The sequence below is a fragment of the Pelodiscus sinensis genome, chromosome 26 (assembly GCF_052426305.1).
Source record: "Pelodiscus sinensis isolate ZL-2025 chromosome 26, ASM5242630v1, whole genome shotgun sequence".
NCBI classification, from domain to species: Eukaryota; Metazoa; Chordata; order Testudines; family Trionychidae; genus Pelodiscus; species Pelodiscus sinensis.
In genome coordinates this window covers 6,294,068-6,317,491 of record NC_143077.1, presented here as the reverse complement: position 1 = coordinate 6,317,491, position 23,424 = coordinate 6,294,068, and the positions used below count along the sequence as shown (strand labels likewise).

The following is a 23,424-nucleotide window of genomic DNA, read 5'->3' as shown; positions in this document are numbered from 1 at the left end:
GAATTCTCCCATTAGCTTCCCGTACTCCTCACAGAAGCTGGAGTACTGGCTGCCAACGAGGTTACCCTCTGAGTTTGATTTAGCGAGTCTTAACTAGACTCGCTCAGTTGAACTCCGGAAGATCAATCATAGCAGCCTTAAATGTGCTAAGCTGACCGGTGATTTCTGTTAATGGCAGACGTCAACTGAGAGCTAAGTTTCAACAGTGAAACTCACTTTGAGAACGACACAAGATTTAATTCCAGATTCTCAGTGATTTTAACTCTGTTGCATTCATTCTCTTAATTTGCCTCCTCTCCACCACCCCCAAGTGGTCCATTCTTCTCCTTACCCACAAGAGTGGTACCTTCTTGCCTAGACGAGTCTGAAATTAAAACCTCAGTATCCAAAATGAAAGTGACTCCCATGGGCTAAATTTTCACCACGGATTCTTAAAATTCACTTGCAATGTTGATTTGATCTCTTCTTGTGATGTGTTCAATGGCATCCATTTTGTCATGGGGGAAGGAGAGCTGTGTGCATAAACAGATAGTTGTTGTTTATATGGCAGTGCCGAAAATATAAGACATGTTAGACCAGCGTTTATTAAACTGCGTTCTGTGGCACACGAGGCAGTCAGAGGTGTGCCGTGGAGACAACAGAAAATTTCTGCTCCCCCGTCCCCTGCAGAGCCCGTAGACAACTCACAGTGGGGCTGCCCCCCAGCCCGCAGGACGGCCCCTGTCCCATGGGGTCTCCGCTGCTGAGCAGCCGCCTCCTCCTCCACGTGCGCAGGCGGCCACTTTTACTGCGGCTGCTGCTTCTGGGAGTGGGAGGGGTGGCTGGAGCTGAGGAGCCGCTCCTGGACCTCGGCGTTTTAAAACTGCCGCCTGTGGGGAACCTGGCTCAGGCTCTGCCACCCGCCCCCGCCCCTGCCTGTGGCGCACTCGGGCTCTGCTGCCACCCCCCTCGGGGCTCGCTTGGGCTTTGCTGCCCCCCATGTATTGCTGCTCTCTCTCCTCTGCGCCCCGCCCCAGCCAGCTGGGGAAGTGGCAGTTTAATCTGGTGGGGACGGCTGGCGTTTCCACTCTTCCCATCTCCCACGCCCTGCCAGCGGGAAGCCTGGCCTGGTGCTGCAGCTGCACTGGGGTCCCCCGCTGCATGGGCTGCGGGGGAGGGGACTGAGCTCTCCATCCCCCTCCCCCTATCAAGACTCCGCATTCCCGGCTTGCTCTGACACCCTGCCCTGAGTCCCCTCCTGCATCCTCCCTGCCGCAAGTCTCCTCCTCCACCCTCCCTCCTGGCCAGACACCCTGCCCCAAGACCCTCCTCCCCCCCTCCCTCCTGGCCAGACACCCTGCCCCGAGACCCTCCTTCCCCCCTCCCTCCTGGCCGGACACCCTGCCCCGAGACCCTCCTTCCCCCCTCCCTCCTGGCCGGACACCCTGCCCCGAGACCCTCCTCCCCCTCTCCCTCCTGGCCAGACACCCTGCCCCAAGACCCTCCTCCCCCCCTCCCTCCTGGCCAGACACCCTGCCCCAAGACCCTTCTCCCCCCTCCCTCCTGGCCAGACACCCTGCCCCGAGACCCTCCTCCCCCCCTCCCTCCTGGCCAGACACCCTGCCCCGAGACCCTCCTCCCCCCCTCCCTCCTGGCCGGACACCCTGCCCCGAGACCCTCCTCCCCCCTTCCCTCCTGGCCGGACACCCTGCCCCGAGACCCTCCTCCCCCTTCCCTCCTGGCCGGACACCCTGCCCCGAGACCCTCCTCCCCCCCTCCCTCCTGGCCGGACACCCTGCCCCGAGACCCTCCTCCCCCCCTCCCTCCTGGCCGGACACCCTGCCCCGAGACCCTCCTCCCCCCCTCCCTCCTGGCCGGACACCCTGCCCCGAGACCCTCCTTCCCCCCTCCCTCCTGGCCGGACACCCTGCCCCGAGACCCTCCTCCCCCCCTCCCTCCTGGCCGGACACCCTGCCCCGAGACCCTCCTTCCCCCCTCCCTCCTGGCCGGACACCCTGCCCCGAGACCCTCCTCCCCCCCTCCCTCCTGGCCGGACACCCTGCCCCGAGACCCTCCTCCCCCCCTCCCTCCTGGCCGGACACCCTGCCCCGAGACCCTCCTTCCCCCCTCCCTCCTGGCCGGACACCCTGCCCCGAGACCCTCCTCCACTCTCCCTCCTGGTCTGGCGCTTTTCTTTTTTTCTCAACAAAAAAAATCCTTGGTGTTCCCCATAAAAAAAAAACATTGTTTGGTGTTCCTCAGTCTTAAAAAGTTTAAGAAACACTGTGCTATACGGACCATATAGAAAGACAGTGTCTCTGTGCCAAAGAGCCTGTTATATATTTAGAGGAAGGAAGACAATGTTGGAAAGAGCTAAGTAATGCCCAGTGGATAATTAGCATGTGTTTGATTAGTTCCAGGCATGTACATACTAACCCCAACAGCCCTTTACCTAATCATTGTTAGTTCTTTATTTTAAATAGGCAATTATGTGCTATAGCCAATGTCCATGTACATTCACAAGACATGGTCTTTATGCTTGCAAATACAATTCATGCAATTAAGGACTGCTGTCCAAATGTGGCCCTTCAGAAACCTTCAGATTGGCTTAACTCTGCTTTGATCCATGCTAAATTCTCATTGCTGGTAAATCTCCAATTGGCTTCAGTAGACGGGAAATTAGGCCAAAGCTAAGAGACTCCTCCCCTGATGAAATTGAATATTAAGCCAAGGAAGTCCATTGTGGGAAGAAAACTCCTGTGATCTGATGAATTCAAGGAGCCCTTTTGATTCCAAAGAAAGAAAGTTGGTTCCTTTTCATCATCAACATCTTCATTAACGAACTGTTTTGGATTTTAAATTGCGTATGCTGTATAGATCAGATTGTGTGCAGCAAAAGTTGGTGTGTGCACGCACGCTCTCTCTCTCCTTCTCCCGCCTTGGGAATAATACAAAAACCACTGAAGGCCCCCAAATGGATGCGTGCATGGGGACAATCAAGACAAACAAGAAACATGGTAAAAAACAGGAGACTCCTTTCTTGAGGGAGATTTATGTCTCCATCTCCCTATAAAGATGATGCACAGTCGTGCCACAATATGCACAAAATTGACTGCATATTTACTCTGAAGGTTATTACACAGTAACTGCAGGATAACTCAGTGGAAATTATAGCAATTCAAATTGCTGTAGACATGTAAAACGTGGCTGGACAAAGCATTAGGGAAAATGTAAGAAGCATGTTGTATTGACTAAAAGATCCAATACATTTTTCCACCTCTAACTACTATGACTCCGTGGTGATCAGCTCAGCACAAAATACCTTGCTAACGGATCGCTGCATAATTAGGCTGTATTTCCAGCGCATGATCCACCTCTTGGAGAACTCTTCCATATAAGGTCTCAAAAACTGGTGATTCATTTTCAGGCTCTGGAAATTACTTGGACCTGAGTGGCATGGATATCCCATCAGTAAAAACTAGCCGGGGTTCAATTCATGCAATGACTATGCTGAACTTTGCCTCTGTCTATTAAAATTAATAGGCTCTGTGTTTTATAATCCACTGATCTTGTCCTCTCAGTGGCAAGGGGGGGTGTGTGTGTGTGTGTGTGTGTGTGTGTGTGTGTGTGTGTGTGTGTGTGTGTGTGTGTGTGTGTGTGTGTGTGTGTGAGAGAGAGAGAGAGAGAGAGAGAGAGAGAGAGAAAATTCACATAATTTTAACAGAACACATTTAGGGGGGGGCACTGTGTTCTTTATAAGATCGATAAGCAGGCATGGAATCATAGAACACTAGAACTGGAAGGGTCCTCGAGAGGTCATCAAGTCCAGTCCCCTGCCCTCATGGCAGGCCCAGGCATGGGGATAATGTGGCTTTATTGTGCTTGTGACTCATGATCATGGGCAGCTGGTATGCTAGGCAGGGGAAGACATTGCCTTCCCAAACTGCTGTTCTGGCTCTGCCCCCAGAACACCCACTGTAGGAATACAGGGGTGGAGTGTTGCTGCTCCCAGCACCTGCCCTCCCCATGCTCCAGGCCGGGGAGATGGGGAGCATGCCCGCCCTCCTGCCCTGTCTGTGTTGGGGGGGCATGTAGGTGGCTTGGCTCCTGTGTGGGCGGGGCCTCCGGAGAAGGGGTGGGGATGCGGTGAAGCGGGGGGCTTCCGTCTCCCAGCCCTACCTTCACCGACTACTCATGATCATGATTAAAGACGTGTGCATATGCACATTTGGTATTATGCACTCTCAAGTTACCCCACAGAGTGTGAATGAGAGAAAGCCGAATGCTAATCAGCGCTAAACAGGTGCACTGTGAAAACAAAGGGGGATGGAAGAATTTTTGCTCCACTGTGAGATCACGTCAGGTTGTAGGAGCCCGTCCTGCAGATAGAGGCAGAGCTATTCTGCTGACTCGCATGCAAGCCAGAAGAGATGAGACTCATTAGATTTAGGATCACAAAGTTGCGAATCTCTTCCTGGAAACCTCCAAGGCCTGTAGTAATTATGGGCTGAGAATTTCCTCTGTGATTAGTTACATTATAGATAAGAGTGTAGCCTAGGCAGGAGATGCATTTTGTTTGTACGTGAGCAGTCTTAGGGGTTTTTGAACACTTAGAACATGAGAATATAAGAATGGCCATACTGGGTCAGACCAAAGGTCCATCCAGTCCAGTACCCTGTCTGCCGACAGTGGCCAATGCCAGGTGCCCCAGAGGGAGTGAATCAAACAGGTAATGATCAAGCGATCTCTCTGCTGCCGTCCATCTCCACCCTCTGACAAGCAGAGGCTACAGACACCATTCCTTACCCATGCTGACTAATAGCCATTTATGGACTTACCCTCCATGAATTTATCTAGTTCTCTTTTAAACCCTGTTATAGTCCTAGCCTTCACAGCCTCCTCAGGCAAGGAGTTCCACAGGTTGACTGTGCACCGCGTGAAGAAGAACTTCCTTTTATTTGTTTTAAACTGGCTGCCCATTAATTTCATTTGGTGGCCCCTAGTTCTTATATTATGGGAATAAGTAAATAACTTGTCCTTATTCACTTTCTCCACACCACTCATGATTTTATATACAGTAAACTTCCGATAATCCGGCACCTTTGGGACACAAGGGGTGCCGGATTATCAGATATGCCGGACTATCGGAAGGGGGGGCTATGAGGGGTCTGGGGTGGGGGGGCACCTCAGACCCCTCATAGCCCCCCCTTCCAATAGTCCGGCTCTGCCCCAGGCGTCCCTGATTCAGCCGCTGCTGAAACTGACCAGCAGCGGCTGAATCGGAGACGCCTGGGGCAGAGCAGCTGGAGTGCTGCCGGGTTGGTCGGGGTAATGCCGACCCTTGGCGCGGCGAGACCAACCAGGCAGCACCCCAGCTGCTCTTGGGGACGCCTGGGGCAGAGCAGCTGGGGTGCTGCTGGGTTGGTCCCGCAGCGCCGCTCCTCGGCGCTACTGGATCAACCCTGCAGCGCCCCTGCTGCTCTGCCCCAGGCGTCCCCAAGTCAGCTGCTGCTGAAATTGACCAAGAGCTGACTCCAGGAAGCCTGAGGCAGAGCAGCTCTGCCTCGGGCTTCCTGGAATCAGCCGCTGGTCAATTTCAGCAGCGGCTGAATCAGGACGCCTGGGGTGCTGCCGGATTGGTCCCGCAGCCCCCAGGGTCAGCGCTAGGGGACCTACCCGGCAGTGCCCCAGCTGCTCTGCCTCCGGCTTCCCCAATTCAGCCGCTGGTCAGTTTTAGCAGCGGCTGAATAGGGAAAGCTGGGGGCAGAGCAGCTCCAATGGTCCGGCTGCAGAGCACTTCCGGGTTCCTGATGGTGCCGGACCATCAGAAGTGCCGGGCCGTCAGATGCCGGACCAATGGAGTTTTACTGTACCTCTATCATATCACCCCTTAGTCTCCTCTTTTCCAAGCTGAAAAGTCCCAGTCTCTTTAATCTCTCCTCATATGGGACCCGTTCCAAACCCCTCATCATTTTAGTTGCCCTTCTCTGCACCTTTTCTAATGCTGGTAGATCTTTTTTGAGATGAGGAGACCACATCTGTACACAGTATTCCAGATGTGGGCATACCATGGATTTATATAAGGGCAATAAGATATTCTCCATCTTATTTTCTATCCCTTTTTTAATTATTCCTAACATCCTGTTTGCTTTTTTGACTGCCACTGCACACTGCGTGGACGTCTTCAGAGAACTATCCACGATGACTCCAAGATCTCTTTCCAGATTAGTTGTAGCTAAATTAGCCCCCATTATATTATATGTATAATTGGGGTTATTTTTCCCAATGTGCATTACTTTACATTTGTCCACATTAAACATTAAACTTAAAACCACAAAACATCAAGCATTTTTCCTAACCAGTCATGTGTTTTTTTTCCCCAGCGGAGTGTGGGGGTACTATTAGAGGAGAGTCATCAGGACGGATATTGTCACCAGGATACCCCACACCCTATGATCACAACCTCAACTGCATTTGGACAATCGAGGCAGAAGCTGGTTGCACAATAGGGTGAGCTGGGGGGTCAAATATACGGGCTGCTGTACTGCTTGTTTTTACTCATAGCTCTTCCACGGCGAGCTTTTGATTTACTGTATTCTTTTGCCAGCAGAGCTAAGCAAAACTTGTTTGGAGGAATGGGTTAGGTGCTAAAAATGCAATTATGGTTTGACAGAAATTATTTATGAATTTGTGTCAAATTTGGTGTATAGTCTGGGTCAATTAAAAAAATTAAGATGGGAGGACTCAAAAAGCTCCATCTATTTAACTTAACAAAGAGATACCAGTAAGTATCTACATGGGAACAAATATTTCATCTTGGCCTCGGAGGATAGAACAAGAAGCAATGGGCTTAAATGGCAGCAAGGGAGGTTTAGGTTGGACATTAGGAAAAAGTTCCTAACTGTCAGGGTGGTCAAACACTGGAATAAGTTGCCCAGGGAGGTTGTGGAATCTCCATCTCTGAAGATATTTAAGAGCAGGTTAGATAAATGTCTATCAGGGATGATCTAGACAGGATTTGGTCCTGCCATGGGGGCAGAGGACTGGACTCGATGGCCTCTCGAGGTCCCTTCCAGTCCTAGTATTCTATGATTCTATGATTTAATAATGGGCCATCAGTCTAGCAGAGAAAGATATAACATGTTCCAATGGCTGGAAGGTGAATCTAGACTCATACAGCTAGAAAAAAGTGAATTTATAATGTGGACAATATGTAACCAGTGGAATAATTTCCCAGTGGTTACTGACCATTTTAAAGCTGGTTTTTTTTTTCTATAAAAGGTCTGCTCTAAGAATTATTTGTGGAATGTTCTATGGCCTGTGTAATACAAAAAGTCAGACTTAGGTTTTGCCAACACTTAAAAGTTTAAGGCGTAGCTGTGGGTGTGCTTTAGTGCAGCAGTGTGGCAACAGCAGGAACACTGGGAGATGGGTATCCCAGCGCTCTAATAATAATATAATATATGGACATATACCTATCTCGTAGAACTGGAAGGGACCTTGAGAGGTCATCAAGTCAAGTCCCCTGCCCTCATGGCAGGACCAAGTACCATCTCTGACGGATTTGCTCCAGATTCCTAAATGGCCCCCTTACGGATTAAACTCACAATTCTGGGTTTAGCAGATCGATGCTCAAACCACTGAACTATCCCTCCCCAAAAACTACCTCCGCAAGGGAAGTGGCCCAGTTTACCCTGGCACTTTCCAGTGCTGTAACGGGGTTGCAGTGCAGAGAAGTGCTAGGGCAGCCTTAGCCTTAAATGGTCATAATGATGCTTTCTTGGAATCCGCGAATCTAAAAACAAAAGCATCAAAGCATTTCGGTTTAGAACGTGGTTTTGTTTTGACATATATCTTAGCTGTCTTTGCAAAAACACAACAACCAAAGATTGGGGGGCAAGACACCCAGAAAGGAAACGAGGAAGCTGAAGTACATGTTGTATCCTTTAACCCCAAACCACATCTTTTCAGTCTTTTGTTTCAGCAAGAATACTTAAGTGGAAAATCAGGGTTTTTTTGCTCTGTTCTCAGCTCTCTTTGGTCTGTTATCATGTGTTATCTATATTATGATTATTATCTATTTCCTCTATTATTTACTCTCAGCCCTGTTTGCTCTCTTATCCTTTATATTATCTCGCTTCTCTGTTATCTCTTTTTACAAGTAGGCTAAAGTCAAAACTGGCCTTGCATTTGAACAGCTAATTCCCATCAGACATCCAGGTCCCCTAGTTTGTGTTGAAAACATGACCCGTAGTTCTTCTGTAGGGAGGTTGGGTTACCGTGTGCTCTTATGCAGCCTTAGGTGATACTCTGGGAATACATGGTGGTTGCTATAGATTTACTTCCCATTTGCAGCTTCTGAGAGGCTAGAAGCAGGCTAACACTTACTTAAAGAGGTTAGAAGGAAAGTTGTTTCACTTTGCGGGTCACAAATGAGCCACGGACGCTTTCTCTTCTCCCTGCTGGAATGGTTAAAAGTGGCACCATTTGTCCTTCCACCCCAGCTTTGGTTAATTTATACCCCCTATACGGCTTGTCTTTGAAACATACATTATTGTCAGAAACATCTGTCATGCCACAGTGCGGAGAAGGTCAGGTAATTTGCGCTGCCGCTCTTGCCTGATATGACTGCTTTATTAAACTTTCATCTGTTCGCCCTCAATCCTGTATCTGTGAGTTGCGCAAGAGGCTTTGATTTTGTGTTCTCTCGGGATGCATTTCAGCACTGAAAACAGGCTCTCCACAAGAGTATTGCATGGACATTCCCTAGTTTGGCCCAACACGCTTTCAATTGCGTTATCCCACCAAATGGGCTTGTATTTAAGATCCAAACCTCTGAAAGATTATATCTTAGGCAATTAGGGGCTTGAGCCGTTTCCCGCTCACACCACCAACATAAATAGATAGGAATAGGTCATCCAAAGTTGGCGGAATCACATGGTGCTAGATAAAGAAGGAATCACAGATATGAGCTGTGAAGGGAGAAGCTGGAAGGATAAAATCGCAACACATGGCATCCTTTTATTGTAACATCACTGTTCTGTAGCTTTAATAATACTGTAATAAGGGAATGCACAAAAGGGAATTCGTTTCCCCCTAAACGAAGGATCAAAACAGTTTGCAAACATCTGGCAAGCATAGAGACCAGAGACAGTTTCCTCCTCCTGCCTCTCCCCACCTTTATTCTTCTACCCCTTTGCTTTTGGTCCATTGCAGTGTAAAATGTAATGTTTTATAGTTTTTCAGTGTGTGAATTTGACACTGCCGCAGATGGGGACCTGAAAACACTGACTCGTGCAGCCACCAGCAGGCTTATGGGAACCTTCTGCTTCCTGGGTGCTTCCCTAATCCAGCACCAAATTCCCTCATGGCCCAGCCACACCACCCCCACAGCCGTGAATTTAACTGGTTCTTCCAATCCAGCTGCAGCGGCCTTTAAGAGAAAACCGACAAATATTTGCAAATACATTTTTGCTAGTAGATGGGGAAATGTGAAGAATTTATTCAACCAATTGTTATTTAGACCAGCTCTTCTGTTGATATTCAACTGCTATTGCTCCCAATAAAAAGTTTTGCAGTAAACTCATCTGCTCTGATCTGCAGAATCTCTTGCTGTTCCGATCTTGTGGTGTCACACTGCTCTGTCCCTATATGTGTAGCCTGACCCATAACTTCCTTGCTACACAGCACAGATCTGATCTTTAACAGAGACTGTTAATCACATTGAACCATGTGGTTCCTTTATTAAAGAAGTTTATGCCGGGCGTGAATTTGGTCCAGCATTTTTAAATGAAGAAATTCCTGCATTACTTCAGGTTTCTCAAATTATTTTGGTGATGGCTGATGTGGGGAAATCAGTATGAGATGTCTGAATGGCCGCCAGGAAAAGGGGGGACTGTGGATTGTTTCTCAAAAAGCGCTTCCTGCCATCTCCCAGCATAGGACTTTGTCATATCCCAGGCAAACCATTGACACTTCTTGGCTCCTGTCAGAACAAAGGACGGATAAGGAGGGCTCTGAAGATAGGGAGTTTGGAGGGGCTTCTCCAGTGGCCAAGGTATCTGCCTCCAGGCCAAGGGTTCAAGCCCCACCATCCAACATGGAGTCATCCAGCACAAGCTTGGCAATGAATAGATCTGGCACCTTGAGCACAAAGGACAGATAAGGGGGGCCCAGAATGGAGGAGGCTGGAGGCCTCTTCCAGTGTCACAATAGCTAAGGTACCTACCACCAAAGGCCAAGGGCTCAAGCCCCACCCTGCCACCCTTGGGACATATGACAGATTTAGGATGTCTTTTGATTGAGCTTTTCTCCACTGATGTCTTGCTCGCATCCTTGTTGCTACAGATCTATTCCAATTAACATGTACATGCCCTGCCGCTATTCATAGTGCTCTTTTGCATCACCTCTTGCTGATTTAAATGATGATCTGACCCATGGCCCCTGTTCTAAATTGGCAAGTGGTAGAAGCAGGCATTAAACTGCAGCAGTGGGAACCGTGTTTTTTGATGGATTGCAGGGTACCAACTAGGTAATCAAACTAGGGAGAAATAAATGTGAATGTAGTACTCATGGAAGACGCTAGGGATGCGAAAGTGCCTGGGCTCATCGGTCATTGTGCATGCAGTGTCTTCCCCCCCACTGCTGCCTCTGCATCAGAGGCAGCAGTGCCTCAGGAGAGTGGGGCAGGCAGGAGCTGGTACACACAGGGAGCTGGCTTAAAAGGCCCCTCCCCACACGCACCAGCTCACCAGTATCAGAGGCAGCAACGTTGAGGGGGGCGGGGGACAGGCAGGAGCCAGGGCTTGCAAGGAGCCAACTTAAAAGCCTCGTCCCCCATTTGAGTGGAGGAAGCCACCATCCCTCCCCCCGCGTCACGGTATAACTGCTGAAATTTTCAGCGGTTGCACATTTACTTGAATAAACACTTTTTAACATCCCTAGAAGGCCTGGGTTGAGAATCAGAAAGACTGGGATTCTATATTTATTCATAGAATAAAGGCTGCATGTTTTGTAGCATCCACTGGCATATATACAGTGCCCTAGATGAATATGGCTCTACATGTAACAGACACAATTAAAAATATAAGGTCCCAGACTTGCAACCTGATCCATGGAGACAGATTCCTGACCCTGTCCACAGCCCCATTATTTTTGTTGCGCCAGACCTGTAAGTCCACATAGTGCCCCCTTGAAACTTGGAAGTCTGACTCTCATGTATTCTAAGGCAGTGTAACGGGGTCTAAGAGTGGATATGAATAGGATTCATTTCTACAGATGAGGTTGCCACCACTAGAGTTTGAAAGCAGATTTACTCCTACGCGTAACCCTTATCCACTTCCGTAGGAATCCATGAATGAGTCATCCTACACGCTTATGCTTGTAGGATCAGACCGATGGTTTGGAAGGACTCAGAATTGGAACAAACCTGTGACAGGTGATAATACAAATTGTGACCCTCTCTTTCTTCCGAGGTTAAGCCCCTTGTGCTGTTCCTTCAAACATCTGGATTTTTTTCCCCACTGCTCAAACAGAACAGATGAATTTTGGTTTGTTGGGAGAGCGAGTTTCCATCAGCTTCATTTTTATGGTAATCCATCAGAATAATAATCCTCTTCACACATGATACAATTGTGTAAAGCTCTCCTTTATAACTTGCATTAAAATTAATCACAAAGCTTTTTGAATAAAGCTGTATCTCTCGGCGAGTGGGGAGAGAGAGGGAACAGAAGAAAAGAGGAAGCGAGATAATGGAATGTCCATTATTGGAACAAATGGAAAAGGGGTGTGCTTCGAAAGGGGATTAGCCGTCTCCCCCCACCAGAAAATTGCAGATAAACTGTCTTTCGTTCCAGGAAAGAGGCAGGAGGAGGGGGATTGGAAAGCAAATGAAACTCGCCCCTGACATCTGCTTGTATGCCCAAGAACAGCCTGGGAATATGCTGATTCAGTGGTGTTTTATTGTTTACCAGCAATCTCTCTGTTGTATGAGAGTTTATTGTTATTGCTAAGCCAGGGCTCATGGATGGCACTATATCCACAGGTCCCTTTTTCAAAGTCTCCTCTGAAAATACGAGCAGAACTATCTGGGTCTTTGGAGTAGTTTCATTCGAGACTTCTGGCGGCATGGAGTTTTGGCAGATCTTAGGATGCTGGCGTGGTGCTTTCGGGGACTAAGAATCCCTACCGACTGACTCTGAAAGTCCCAGCCTTAAATGGAGGCTTGAGCCTTTGGCTGATGAGTTGTAAAATCATTAGCATTGCAATCATTCTGCGGCTTAACCAGCTCAGGACATGATTTTATGTTGTGTAAACATAAGAACATAAGAACGGCCGTACTGGGTCAGACCAAAGGTCCTTCTAGCCCAGTATCCTGTCTACCGACAGTGGCCAGCACCAGGTGCCCCAGAGAGGGTGGACCGAAGACAATGATCAAGCGATTTGTCTCCTGCCATCCCTCTCCAGCCTCTGACAAACAGAGGCCAAGGACACCATTTTATCCCCTGGCTAATAGCCTTTTATGGACCTAACCTCCATGAAATTATCTAGCTTCTCTTTAAACTCTATTATAGTCCTAGCCTTCACAGCCTCCTCTGGCAAGGAGTTCCACAGGTTGACTACACACTGAGCAGAATTGGGCTTGAATGGGTGGAAAACCCTGAAAGCTGCCATCAGTGAGGGGGTTGGTGCAGTGTTATTATTGGTATTCCAGTAGCGCCTAAAGGCAGGAAGCAAGATCAGGGACATTGCTGTACTCAGTGCTGCATATACAGCTACTAAGAGGCAGTCTCTGCCTCAAAGACCCTATCGTCTAACTCAGTGGCAGGCCATGTCCGGCCTGAGGGCCACGTGCAGCCCATCGGGGTTCTGTGTGTGGGCCACAAGACATTTTGTTGACTGTTACCCACGTGAACATTTTCCTGATTCTGCAGGTTTCCGTCATCGGTGTTACTAAAGTGACATGTGCTTAAAGCAAGGACATAGGAGGGGCGGGCTGATTGTGCACAACAGTGACTGTGAGAGCCGTGCGCTCCCTCTGCAGCCAATCAAAGTGCTGCAACAGTTCAATTGGCACAACCTGCAAATTCTAGGTATGCACGCACAATAAGCAAAACTGTCCCATCCCAGGAAACGGTCTTGGTTACAACAAACTTGCGGCCTGCGGAGAAGGAAGAGGGCCGCATATGCAGCCTAAGTTGCCCATCGCTGGTCTAATTACACTTCAGGAGGAAAATAGGCTGTATTCATATCCCCATCCTATAGGTGATAGTCAAAGGCACAGAGAAATTAGGGGATGTGTCAAATTCACGGAAGGAGTCCCTGGCAAAGCCAGGAGCTGAACCCCTTTATTCATAGATCAGTTTCACACATCCAGAATGGGATTTGATTGTCTAGGAAGGAGTCCTGTTGAAAGGGATTTAGGGGTCAGAGTGGACTCCACATTAAACACGAGTCAACAGTGTGACACTGTTGCAAAAAAAGCAAACGTGATTCTGGGAGGCATGAACAGGCGTGTTGTGAGCAAGACATGAGAAGTCATTCTTCCGATCTACTCTGCACTGATTAGGCCTGAGCTGGAGTTTTGTGTCCTGTTCTGGGCACCACATTTCAGGAAAGATGTGGAGAAACTGAAGAAAGTCCAGAGAAGATCAACAAAAATGATGAAAGGTCAAGAAAACATGAGCTATGAGTGAAGACCGAAGGAACTGGGCTTGTTGAGTTTAGAAAAGAGAAGACTGAGAGGGGACATGATAGCAATTTTCAAGTATCTAAAAGGGTGTTACAAGGAAGAGGGAGAAAATTGCTCTCCTTGGCCTCTGAGGACAGGGCAAGAAGCAATAGGCTTAAACTGCAGCAAGGGAGGTTTAGGTTGGGCATCAGGAAAAACTTACTAATGGTCAGGGTGTTTAAACACTGGAATAAGTTGCCTAGGGAGGTTGTGGAATCTCCATCACTGGAGATATTCAAGAGCAGGTTAGACAGACACCTGTCAGAGATGATCTAGACCAGTGGCTCTCAACTCATTTCAGTCCATGGACCACCAGGCCAATCAAAAAATTTTCTTGGACCACCTCCTTTCTGAGACATGATAGAAAAGAGCAGACAATGAACATTTTGGTTTGAAATTTATTTTCTCTAACAGATTTTTGGTGCCTGTCCATGCCGTGTGATTTTGGACAATGTTCTTGTGGACCACCGAAAAAGTCACCATGGCCCACCCGTTGAGAACCACAGATCTAGATGGTGTTTGGGCTTGCCATGAGGGCAGGGGACTGGACTCGATGACCTCTCGAGGTCCCTTCCAGTTCTATGATTCTATATTCTTGTCCTGCAGGCAGCTCTCTCCTTGTGCAGGACTGGATTTCCCTCTGGGATTTCCCCTTGCAGCGAGAGGAAGGGGTTAGTTTCAATGTTAGATCCACCTTGTCACATCATTACTTTTTCCTGTCGTGTGTGCTGGGTCCCTGCCATTTCTATTTAAAAGCACGTCCCCGTGGCAGCAAAAACCTCTAGATGAGGTTTTTCTCTCCTTCTCGTTGAGTGAGCACCTAGGGCAATTTTCCACCATTCTGCACCCTCTTAAAATCCCTTAATGCTTTCAGACATTTGGGTAATAGAGTACAGCATGTTTCACTTGTTATTTAGAGGACTTATGTCACTCTGGTGTGGAAAGCCGCTTGGTCCTGAATCTCTAATCACAGCTGCCTTCTGTCTCACAGTTCTTCTGCATACATGGCATATTCTTCGAACCCTTTTATGCAGGGTTCAGGGAACACTTGGGAGAGGCGCGGGGCAGAAGAGGCTGCCTTGGGAGCAGTGTTTCCCTGTAAGCTGAGCACTTGGGAGGCCACCTAGGAGAGATTCAAATGCCGGCCCGCTGATTAGCAGAGCACCGGCAGCATGTGTTTTTATTGGTGGTGCACATCTTCACAAGCCTTGGTGCGCATAACAAAATTTATTCTGCATGTGGATGGGAAAAAACAAGAGGGAACACTGCCCTGAAGTTGTTGCTTAGTGAGGCAAATGCCTGCCTGCCTAGGAGCTCCATAGTTTTTTTCTTGGCTTTCTGGCTTGTTTATATTCTTTAGCAACAAGTGGCTGAGAGAATGAAGGACGCAGCTGGAGTAATCATTCTGTGCTCTTTGGTGTTTATCTGAGGATTTAAAGGCCCTTAATAAAGTGGATTTACTTTAGCTCATCAGGGGCTAATTTATTATGAATCCCATTCTGCAGTTGGGAATATTGATGCATTTACAGCGGCGATGGAGCCTAGGCGGGGGAGCGGGTCACGTGAGTAGCCCTCCTTCATCTCTCCGAGCCACAAGATTGTAACCAGACGGTCTCCCGGGGATAGGGTAGTGTTGCTCACAGCGCTTGCATGCCTAGAATGTGTGGGTGGTGCCAACTCACCTGTCGCAGCTCTGGGACTGGCTGCAGAAGGAGCGCCCGGCCCTCACATCACAGTTGTGTGCAATCAGCCCCTGCCTCACTTCTCATGCCCTGGCTTTATGTGCGTGTCACTTTAGTAACACCGGTAGGAAAAAAACGACACAAGCAGAAACCAGCAGAATCTGGCAACCCAGACCATGGGCAAGAGGAAACGAAATGTCTTGTGGATCACATCTAGAACCCTGATGGGCTCCATGTGGCCCGTGGGTTGCTGGTTGCCCACCCATGATCTAGAGCATAAAGCTCAAGTTTGCAATAACGCCTGATAATTTGAGATCTTCTGCTCACAACCTGAGGTATATGAGGTGCGTCTGCTCTCAGCCTCAGGTAATTTGAGGTGCTTCTGCTCTCAGCCTCAGGTAATTTGAGGTGCTTCTGCTCACAACCTGAGGTAATTTGAGGTGCTTCTGTTCTCAGCCTCAGGTAATTTGAGGTGCTTCTGCTCTCAAGCTGAGGTAATTTGAGGTGCTTCTGCTCTCAGCCTCAGGTAATTTGAGGTGCTTCTGCTCTCAACCTGAGGTAATTTGAGGTGCTTCTGTTCTCAGCCTCAGGTAATTTGAGGTGCTTCTGCTCTCAACCTGACTTCCAGTACTGCTTAGCACCCACCTCTCCATGTGTTTTGGAGACAAGTATCAGAGGGGTCGCCGTGTTAGTCTGAATCTGCACAAGCGGCGAGGAGTCCTGTGGCACCTTATAGACTAACTGAAGTGTTGGAGCATAAGCTTTCGTGGGCAAAGACCCACTTCATCAGATGTGTTTTGGAGAGCTGGTCATCATTGCTTACTTAGCCGCCACTTCTCTTCAAACATCTTCCGTCAGCTGATCACATTTAGCTTTGTAATAGCTAGAGCTTTATATCAGATGGTGTCAAAGAACTCTTCCATCCAAGAGCCCCCTGGGACAGAAATATACCTCACCTGCTACAGCACCTTCGCTCTGGGCATCTCAGAACTCTGTCTTGAAGTAACATCATAACCCCTCTGTGAGGTAGTTATTCTTGTCTCCATTTTATTGACGGGGAAACTGAGTCACAGATGTTATGGGCCTGATGCGAAGCTCACAAAAGTCGGTGGAGAGACTCCCGTCTACTTCACACCAGAACCTACGGGACTTGGCTCTGGTTCAAACCAGAACAAACCAGGTTCTTCCAGCAGGTCCCTTAACTCTAAGGCTATTCCTCCTCGCTCGAATCCTAGTTATCTGCTTGCCCTTCTACAAAATCAAAATGAGGGAGGGTGTTACTCTAACCCTGGGATTCCCTGGCATGCAAAGGCGCATCTTGTAGTCTTCAAAGTTGGTTTAGGCAGGAGGGAAGTTAAAAAAGGAGAAACCAGAGATCACCTCTCAGAGCACATTATGAGGAGCAGAATCATAGGCTGAGTGCTTATAAAGGGAAGTTGGCATTTGTTTCCATTCACAGACGGTGAGCTAAACATGCTGTCTAATAAATAAGCAGGAGAGCCCTAGAGTTGAATTCCTCTGTGTTTTAATCAATATTTCATTGTTTTTCCTGTACAAAATTATTACCCCAAAACAAACATAACAAGCATATTAAATAAAAGCCTAAAACGCAGAACCCTCCGGAGTAGTCAATTAATAATATCAAATCACTGACTAACATATCTAATGCATTACTATAGTAACCATTATCCCGCATAGGGAATTAAAATATTAAAGTGGCAGGAGAAGCGAATAAAACAAAACAAACAAAGGAAGTGAGGTCCTTGAAAATCAATGGATTGAAAAACTCTCAAAAACTCAGAGGCTGTGTCTACATTGGCACCCCTTTCGGAAAAGGGATGCTAATGTAGCACTTTGGAATAGGCAAATTCGCGGGGGATTTAAATATCCCCCGCGGTATTTGCATTAACATGGCTGCCGCTTTTTTCCGGCTTGGGGAAAAGCCGGAGAAAAGCGCCAGTCTAGACGTTATTCTCCGGAAAATAAAGCCTTTTCCGGAGGATTTCTTATTCCTACTTTCAAGTAAGAATAAGAAATCCTCCGGAAAAGGCTTTATTTTCCGGAGAATAACATCTAGACTGGCGCTTTTCTCCGGCTTTTCCCCAAGCCGGAAAAAAGCGGCAGCCATGTTAATGTAAATACCGCGGGGGATATTTAAATCCCCCGCGGATTTGCCTATTCCAAAGTGCTACATTAGCATCCCTTTTCCGAAAGGGGTGCCAATGTACACACAGCCTAAGTGTTGCTATCTTTCCTGCACCAAGCTTGTGGATATTATGGGTAGTGGAGGGGCTGGTATTACTAATTAACATTAAGAAATGGATTTCAGTACTGATTTTTGTGGGCAAAATTTATTTTGAGACAATGGACATTTGTAGTTCCACACAGACTGGCTTAGAGAGTGCTCTACTACAGCATTCATGGGAAAAAATGTCTGTCTAATAAAAACGTTTGGAAAAATTATGAGGGTGTCTAGTCACGCATGAAACTATTGCATACATTTGCAGCTCAGTATAGATTAGTCCTTGATACTCACAGGCTATATTCTCATTCATTTTCTGTTTAATCACGGTAACAATTGGTGCCCTCCGTGGTCTCTGCGGATTCCAGGTTTTTTGTCCTTTGTTCTTCTCTACAGGTTTTACAAATAGGTTTTACTTTGAGTTGTGTTATTTATATGCTGTTTCCGTCTTGTGCATATATTTAGATGCATGAGGTTTTTATGTGTTTGCATTCGATCTAGAAACAATAAATACAAAGTTACAGGAAAAAAAAGTCACTCCCCCCCCGCACACCTGATCCTAGCCCATCTCCACTGCACAGCCCTGTGCTGACCACACGTGGAAGCAATTCCTAGAGTCTCATGCTTCCCTTCAATGTGGCGATGGATTCAGAGAGAGGACTAGCCCAACGAGAGATGAGAAGGAATGAAAACAGGAAGTGAGGAAAATGAGACTAAGGCTACATCCAGACTGCAGGCTTCTTTCAGAAGAAGGTTTTTTCGGAAGCGAAGGGGAAGCAGGAGTCCAGATTTTGAAATAACTGGGTTGGTAGTGTGGACGCGCCGATTATACATTTGATCTAAGGGGAGTTGTTTCAAAATGAAGCCCTAGTGTAGACCTGGATGTGGAAGCCACTGTGCTGCTCCTGTACAACTTCCTTTCACTTTTCTGGGCCAGCTTGGTTTTAGGCTGTCCTAAGGTTTTATCCTCCCACATGGCACCATCATAACTGAGCACTTTCCACATATAATCACTGGCAGTAACGAAGTCCCTAGTGGAGACATTCCCAATGACATCAGCAGCCTTTGAATTGGGCCTTTACTCTCTCTGGGGGAGAGTTCTAGGATTGGTGAGTGATTCTTGGATGCCCAGCTAGACATACTGTAAAGGGGTTTGATTTCCAGAAAGCGTTGGGAACCCTCTTCCGCTTTTCATCCGTAGCTCTCAAAGCGCTTCACAGAGAAGGTCAGCATCGTTATCTCTCTTTACAGATGGAGAAGCTCTCAAACAGAGAGGTGAAGAGACTTGCCCTACATCAACCAACAGGCTCGTAGCAGAGCTGGAGTCTCCCCTCTTTCCACTCCGACGGACATCAAGATCATTTTTAGCTGCACCCACAAAGGACTCAGTCTGTGTTCTAGCTGGGCTGGGTCACCCTGCAATGATGTACCGGCAGTTTTGCCGCATGGAAGGTGCCATTTTGTTCTCAAAATGGCGTCCTTCGTATAGCATGGTGCGTGCGAGGACACACAAAATGGAGGACCCTATTTGGTTGAGCAAAATGGCGCCCCCGCCAATGTTACCTCACGCAGAAGCTATGCAGTGGACGCCATTTTGCTATACCACATGGAGCCCTCTGCATAGCTTGCGTGTGAGGTAACGTTGACATGGGGGGAGGGGCATTCTAGCAGTTGCTCATTCTGGTCTACCCCGGTAGATGCCTACTCTCATATTTAGTTTTACAAGGATTTTGATGAGTTGTTCCATTCTTCTCTCCGCAGGCTCCATTTCATGGTTTTCCACACGGAGGAGTTCCACGATGTGCTGAGGATATGGGACGGGCCAGTGGAGAACGGGATCATCTTAAAGGAGATCAGCGGCTCCAGCTTGCCCAGCGATGTCCATAGCACCTTTAACTCCGTCGTCCTTCAATTCAACACTGACTTCTTCACAAGCAAGCAGGGGTTCGCTATTCAGTTTTCAGGTAGGCACCACAGAGATGCTGTTTCCTTCAGGGTTGGACAGGGCTGGTGATGAATGGCCACACACCACACTGCATTCATTGGGCAGGCCCGAAAAGACCACTCCATTGAGTGCAACTGATGGATGAATATTGTAGGTGGGCAGAGCAATGTACCGTATCCAGATTCACCACAATGAGCTTCTAAGTGCACAGTTGATCATGAGAACTACAGTAGATGGAATTGTGGGTGTTTGTCCCCACAGCCTTGTCGTTCCTTGTGAGGTATCCCACAACAACCGAATAGTGGGGGTGCCATGTTTCCCACAAGGTAATGGCTACCTTCAGCTTTTCCTAATACTGCTCAATGCTGTAGACACAACATTCAATAGCACAAGAAGTGTACTCCACTGGAAATTGCTTGTGGTTTGGGGGCTTTTGGTTTTTTTTGTTTTTGTTTTTGGATGAGGTAGATACTCTGGAGGTCAGGGATATTGTCCAGAGTGACCTAGACAAATTGGAGGATTGGGCCAAAAGAAATCTGATGAGGATCTACAAGGACAAGTGCACAGTTCTGCACTTGGGACAGAAGAATCCCAAGCATTGTTACAGTCTGGGAACCGACTGGCTAAGCAGCCGTTCGTTAGAAAAGGACCTGGAGGTTACAAGGGATGAGAAGCTGGGTACGAGTCAACAGTGTGCACTTGTAGCCAAGAAGGCTAATAGCATATTAGCAGGGCTCGACAAATAATACAATCTACTCGCCTGTGGTGAGTAGATTGCAACCCGGAAGAGTCGGTTTCGGGCGATCTGCACATGCACAGAACGATCTGTGCATGCGCAGATCGCCGGACAGCGCGGCTGGCGAGCGGGGCTCGCTGCAGTTCGGCGAGCCCTGCATATTAGGGTGCATTAGAAGGAGCATTTCCATTAGATCTGTGGGCTGCTGGTGCCCTGGCACTGAGCACGTGGCAGGCAGGAGATGGGGCTGGGACCACCTGAGCCCATAGGCAGTATGCAGCGGCATAGGACACCATGACATTTGGGGCAGTTTGGTGCATCTGATTCATGGGGCCCTCCGTGGCTGCGTGTTTTGCCTATGGGTAGAGACAGCGCTGGTTTGGAGCTGTAGTCACAAAGCAGGGGTGCATTGGTTTTGGAGTGTGCCGTAACTAGACAGCAACGTTCCCGGAGAGCTGAGCGGTGCCTTTCTTAGTAGGTAGGCAGGAGCTCTTGTCGTAGCTCCCCAGCGGTTTTGCCGGATGAGGGTGCGATTCTGTGCGGGCTGGCGGGGTGCATGCATTGCAGGTGGAGCCCTCCGGGGGAAATCTCCCTGAGTCAGAACTCCTGGGGCACACAGGACCGAATGCCCTTGGAGACAGTGCTGCATCCTCTGTTCCGTACCTGGCTTACGGCATGGGCTGGGGTGGAGCATGCACGTGTCCCTGACTCACCCTAAGTCAGGGTGGGCAATCATTTGGGGGGGGACACTTCACCAATTTTAGTAGTGGTTTCCAGGCCAGCTCAGCCCCTGGAAGTGGCAGGACATCGGGCAGAAGGGGCGGGGCCCAGGCAGAAGGGGCAGGACTCAGGTAGAACGGGTGGGCCCAGGTAGAAGGGGTGGTTCCCTCTAGGCACCATATGAGGGAGAGATAGGAGACTTTGTGCACTCCCTGCAGCATGGGAGAACACATGAAATCTCTCAGTCCTTGCCCCTGCCATGCCAGGGGCATGCAGCGCCCAAAGGGAACCGCCAGCTGTTTTGAACAGCTGGCGGTTCCCTTGGGTGCCACATACCTGGGGGGGGGGGAGATTTTGTGCTCACCCCCATTCCCAAACATCAATTGGGCAGGGGTGCAACAGGGCGGGCCGGATCAAACGGTTTGGTGAGCTGATCCTCAAGCATCCACTGGCCGGGGGCGTGGCAGGGCAGGCTGAATCCTGCCCACCAGCTGTATCCTGCCCACCCCTGCCCTAAGTGCTTTGGGGGGCTGGGAGACAGCCGGGACTGTGCTCCCCAGTGTTTTGGCCAGCCCCTGCACAGGGATAACATCAGGAAACTGACTCTGCGGGAGCTTGTCATCACCAGGCTCTGTGCAATTAGCTCATGTTACCCTAGCAGAAAATAAGCTCTAGGCAGTTGTCTGATGCAGAGCTGTGTCCTTATTTCCTACTTCTTCCAACAGCCGTAGTTCACAGGGCGCCATCATGAAGCCAGAGACCTGAGCTCAAGCATATGGGCTGGGATGTGGTATAATTTAAATACATTTTATTGAACCCTGTCCCCGACGCCAGCACTAAAATGCATGAGCCTACATAGTTTTATTGCCACGGGGACATTAGGGTGCATGTCCTCAGCTGATGTAAATCAGCCGGGACTTTCACAGTGCGATCCTGATGTACAAGGACGCAGGGTCCGTCTCATATTTTTTTTCAGTTGCCTTGTAAGGATGCGAGGCGCGCACGGCCGTCTCTGAAAGTTCAGACTTCATGCTTCCCCAGGCGGGAGGCGAAATCCCACTGCTGCGCAGTGCCGATAAACACAACTAGCCTATCAGTTCATTCAGCAGCATTTGTTTGACACAAGATTATATCACGGGGCCACGTGAGATCCGTGGACGCCGGGCTGTATGAAGTAAACATGTATGTGCGATGCATGATTATCCATCACATTTGCACTCTGTGTTTCACACTTGAATTTGCTATTCCCCGGAGCCTTTCCCAGCTGGAAGAACAGATGCTCGCTGCAAAGTAAAAGACTCTTCTGTGTGTGTGTGTGTGTGTGTGTGTGTGTGTGTGTGTGTGTGTGTGTGTGTGTGTGTGAACTTTAAGGGGATAGAGAAAAGAAAGGGGGAGGACAGTCATTGCTTTACAGAGTGTATTTAAAGAGGATAACAGTGATCATCTCCGTTATGCCTCCTGGCTTCTTCTCCCCTTCCATCCTCTAATCAATTATTTGCACTTGAGTCAGCAACACAAGGTGAAGGATGTTTTGGGGATTCAGGCTCTGGCCAGAGACTTGGGAGGTGGAGGTGTAATTCTTGGCTTTGCCGCTGATTTCCTCTGTGACCTTCAGGAAGTTATTTGGTTCTATGCCTCAGTTTCTCCATCTGTAAAACCCAAGCAGAGATACTTTCTTCTCTCTTAGGGTACGTCTCCACTGCATCCCTAGTTCGAACTAGGGATGCAAATGGAGACAACCGAAGTAGTTAATGAAGCGGGGATTTAAATATCCCGCGCTCGATTAACATGATCTCGCCGGCGCGCTAGTTCGAATCACAGCTGATTCGAACCAGGAAGTGCATGCCGGGACGCGTTAGTTCAGATTAAAGCCCTTAGTCCGAACTAATGTTACTCCTCAAAAAATGAGGAGTAACATTAGTTCGGACTAAGGGCTTTAGTCCGAACTAACGCGTCCCGGCATGCACTTCCTGGTTCAAATCAGCTGTGATTCAAACTAGCGCGCCGGCGAGATCATGTTAATCGAGCGCGGGATATTTAAATCCCCGCTTCATTAACTACTTCGGTTGTCTCCATTTGCATCCCTAGTTCGAACTAGGGATGCAGTGTAGACGTACCCTTACAGACGGTGTTGGGATAAATGTCTTACTGTACATGAAGTACTAAGGTATTATGGCAGTGGGGATTATATTAAACCCTAGGGCTACGTCTACACTGGCATGAATTTCCGAAAATGCTTTTAACGGAAAAGTTTTCTGTTAAAAGCATTTTCAGAAAAGCACGTCTAGATTGGCAAGATGCTTTTCCGCAAAAACACTTTTTGCAGAAAAGCGTCCGTGGCCAATCTAGACGCGGTTTTCCGCAAAAAAGCCCCGATCACCATTTTCGCGA

The 23,424-nt window shown here is 48.5% G+C and overlaps 1 protein-coding gene across 1 annotated transcript in view; it reads left to right on the top strand.

The window, feature by feature from the left end:
* CSMD2 (CUB and Sushi multiple domains 2) overlaps nucleotides 1-23,424 on the top strand; it is a 734,622-nt gene that overhangs the window by 523,835 nt on the left and 187,363 nt on the right. Inside the window, exons 25-26 of the mRNA XM_014578911.4 lie at nucleotides 6,363-6,489; nucleotides 19,394-19,596. Of these exons, the coding sequence (XP_014434397.4) occupies nucleotides 6,363-6,489; nucleotides 19,394-19,596 (330 nt within the window). The remainder of the gene's footprint in view (nucleotides 1-6,362; nucleotides 6,490-19,393; nucleotides 19,597-23,424) is intronic.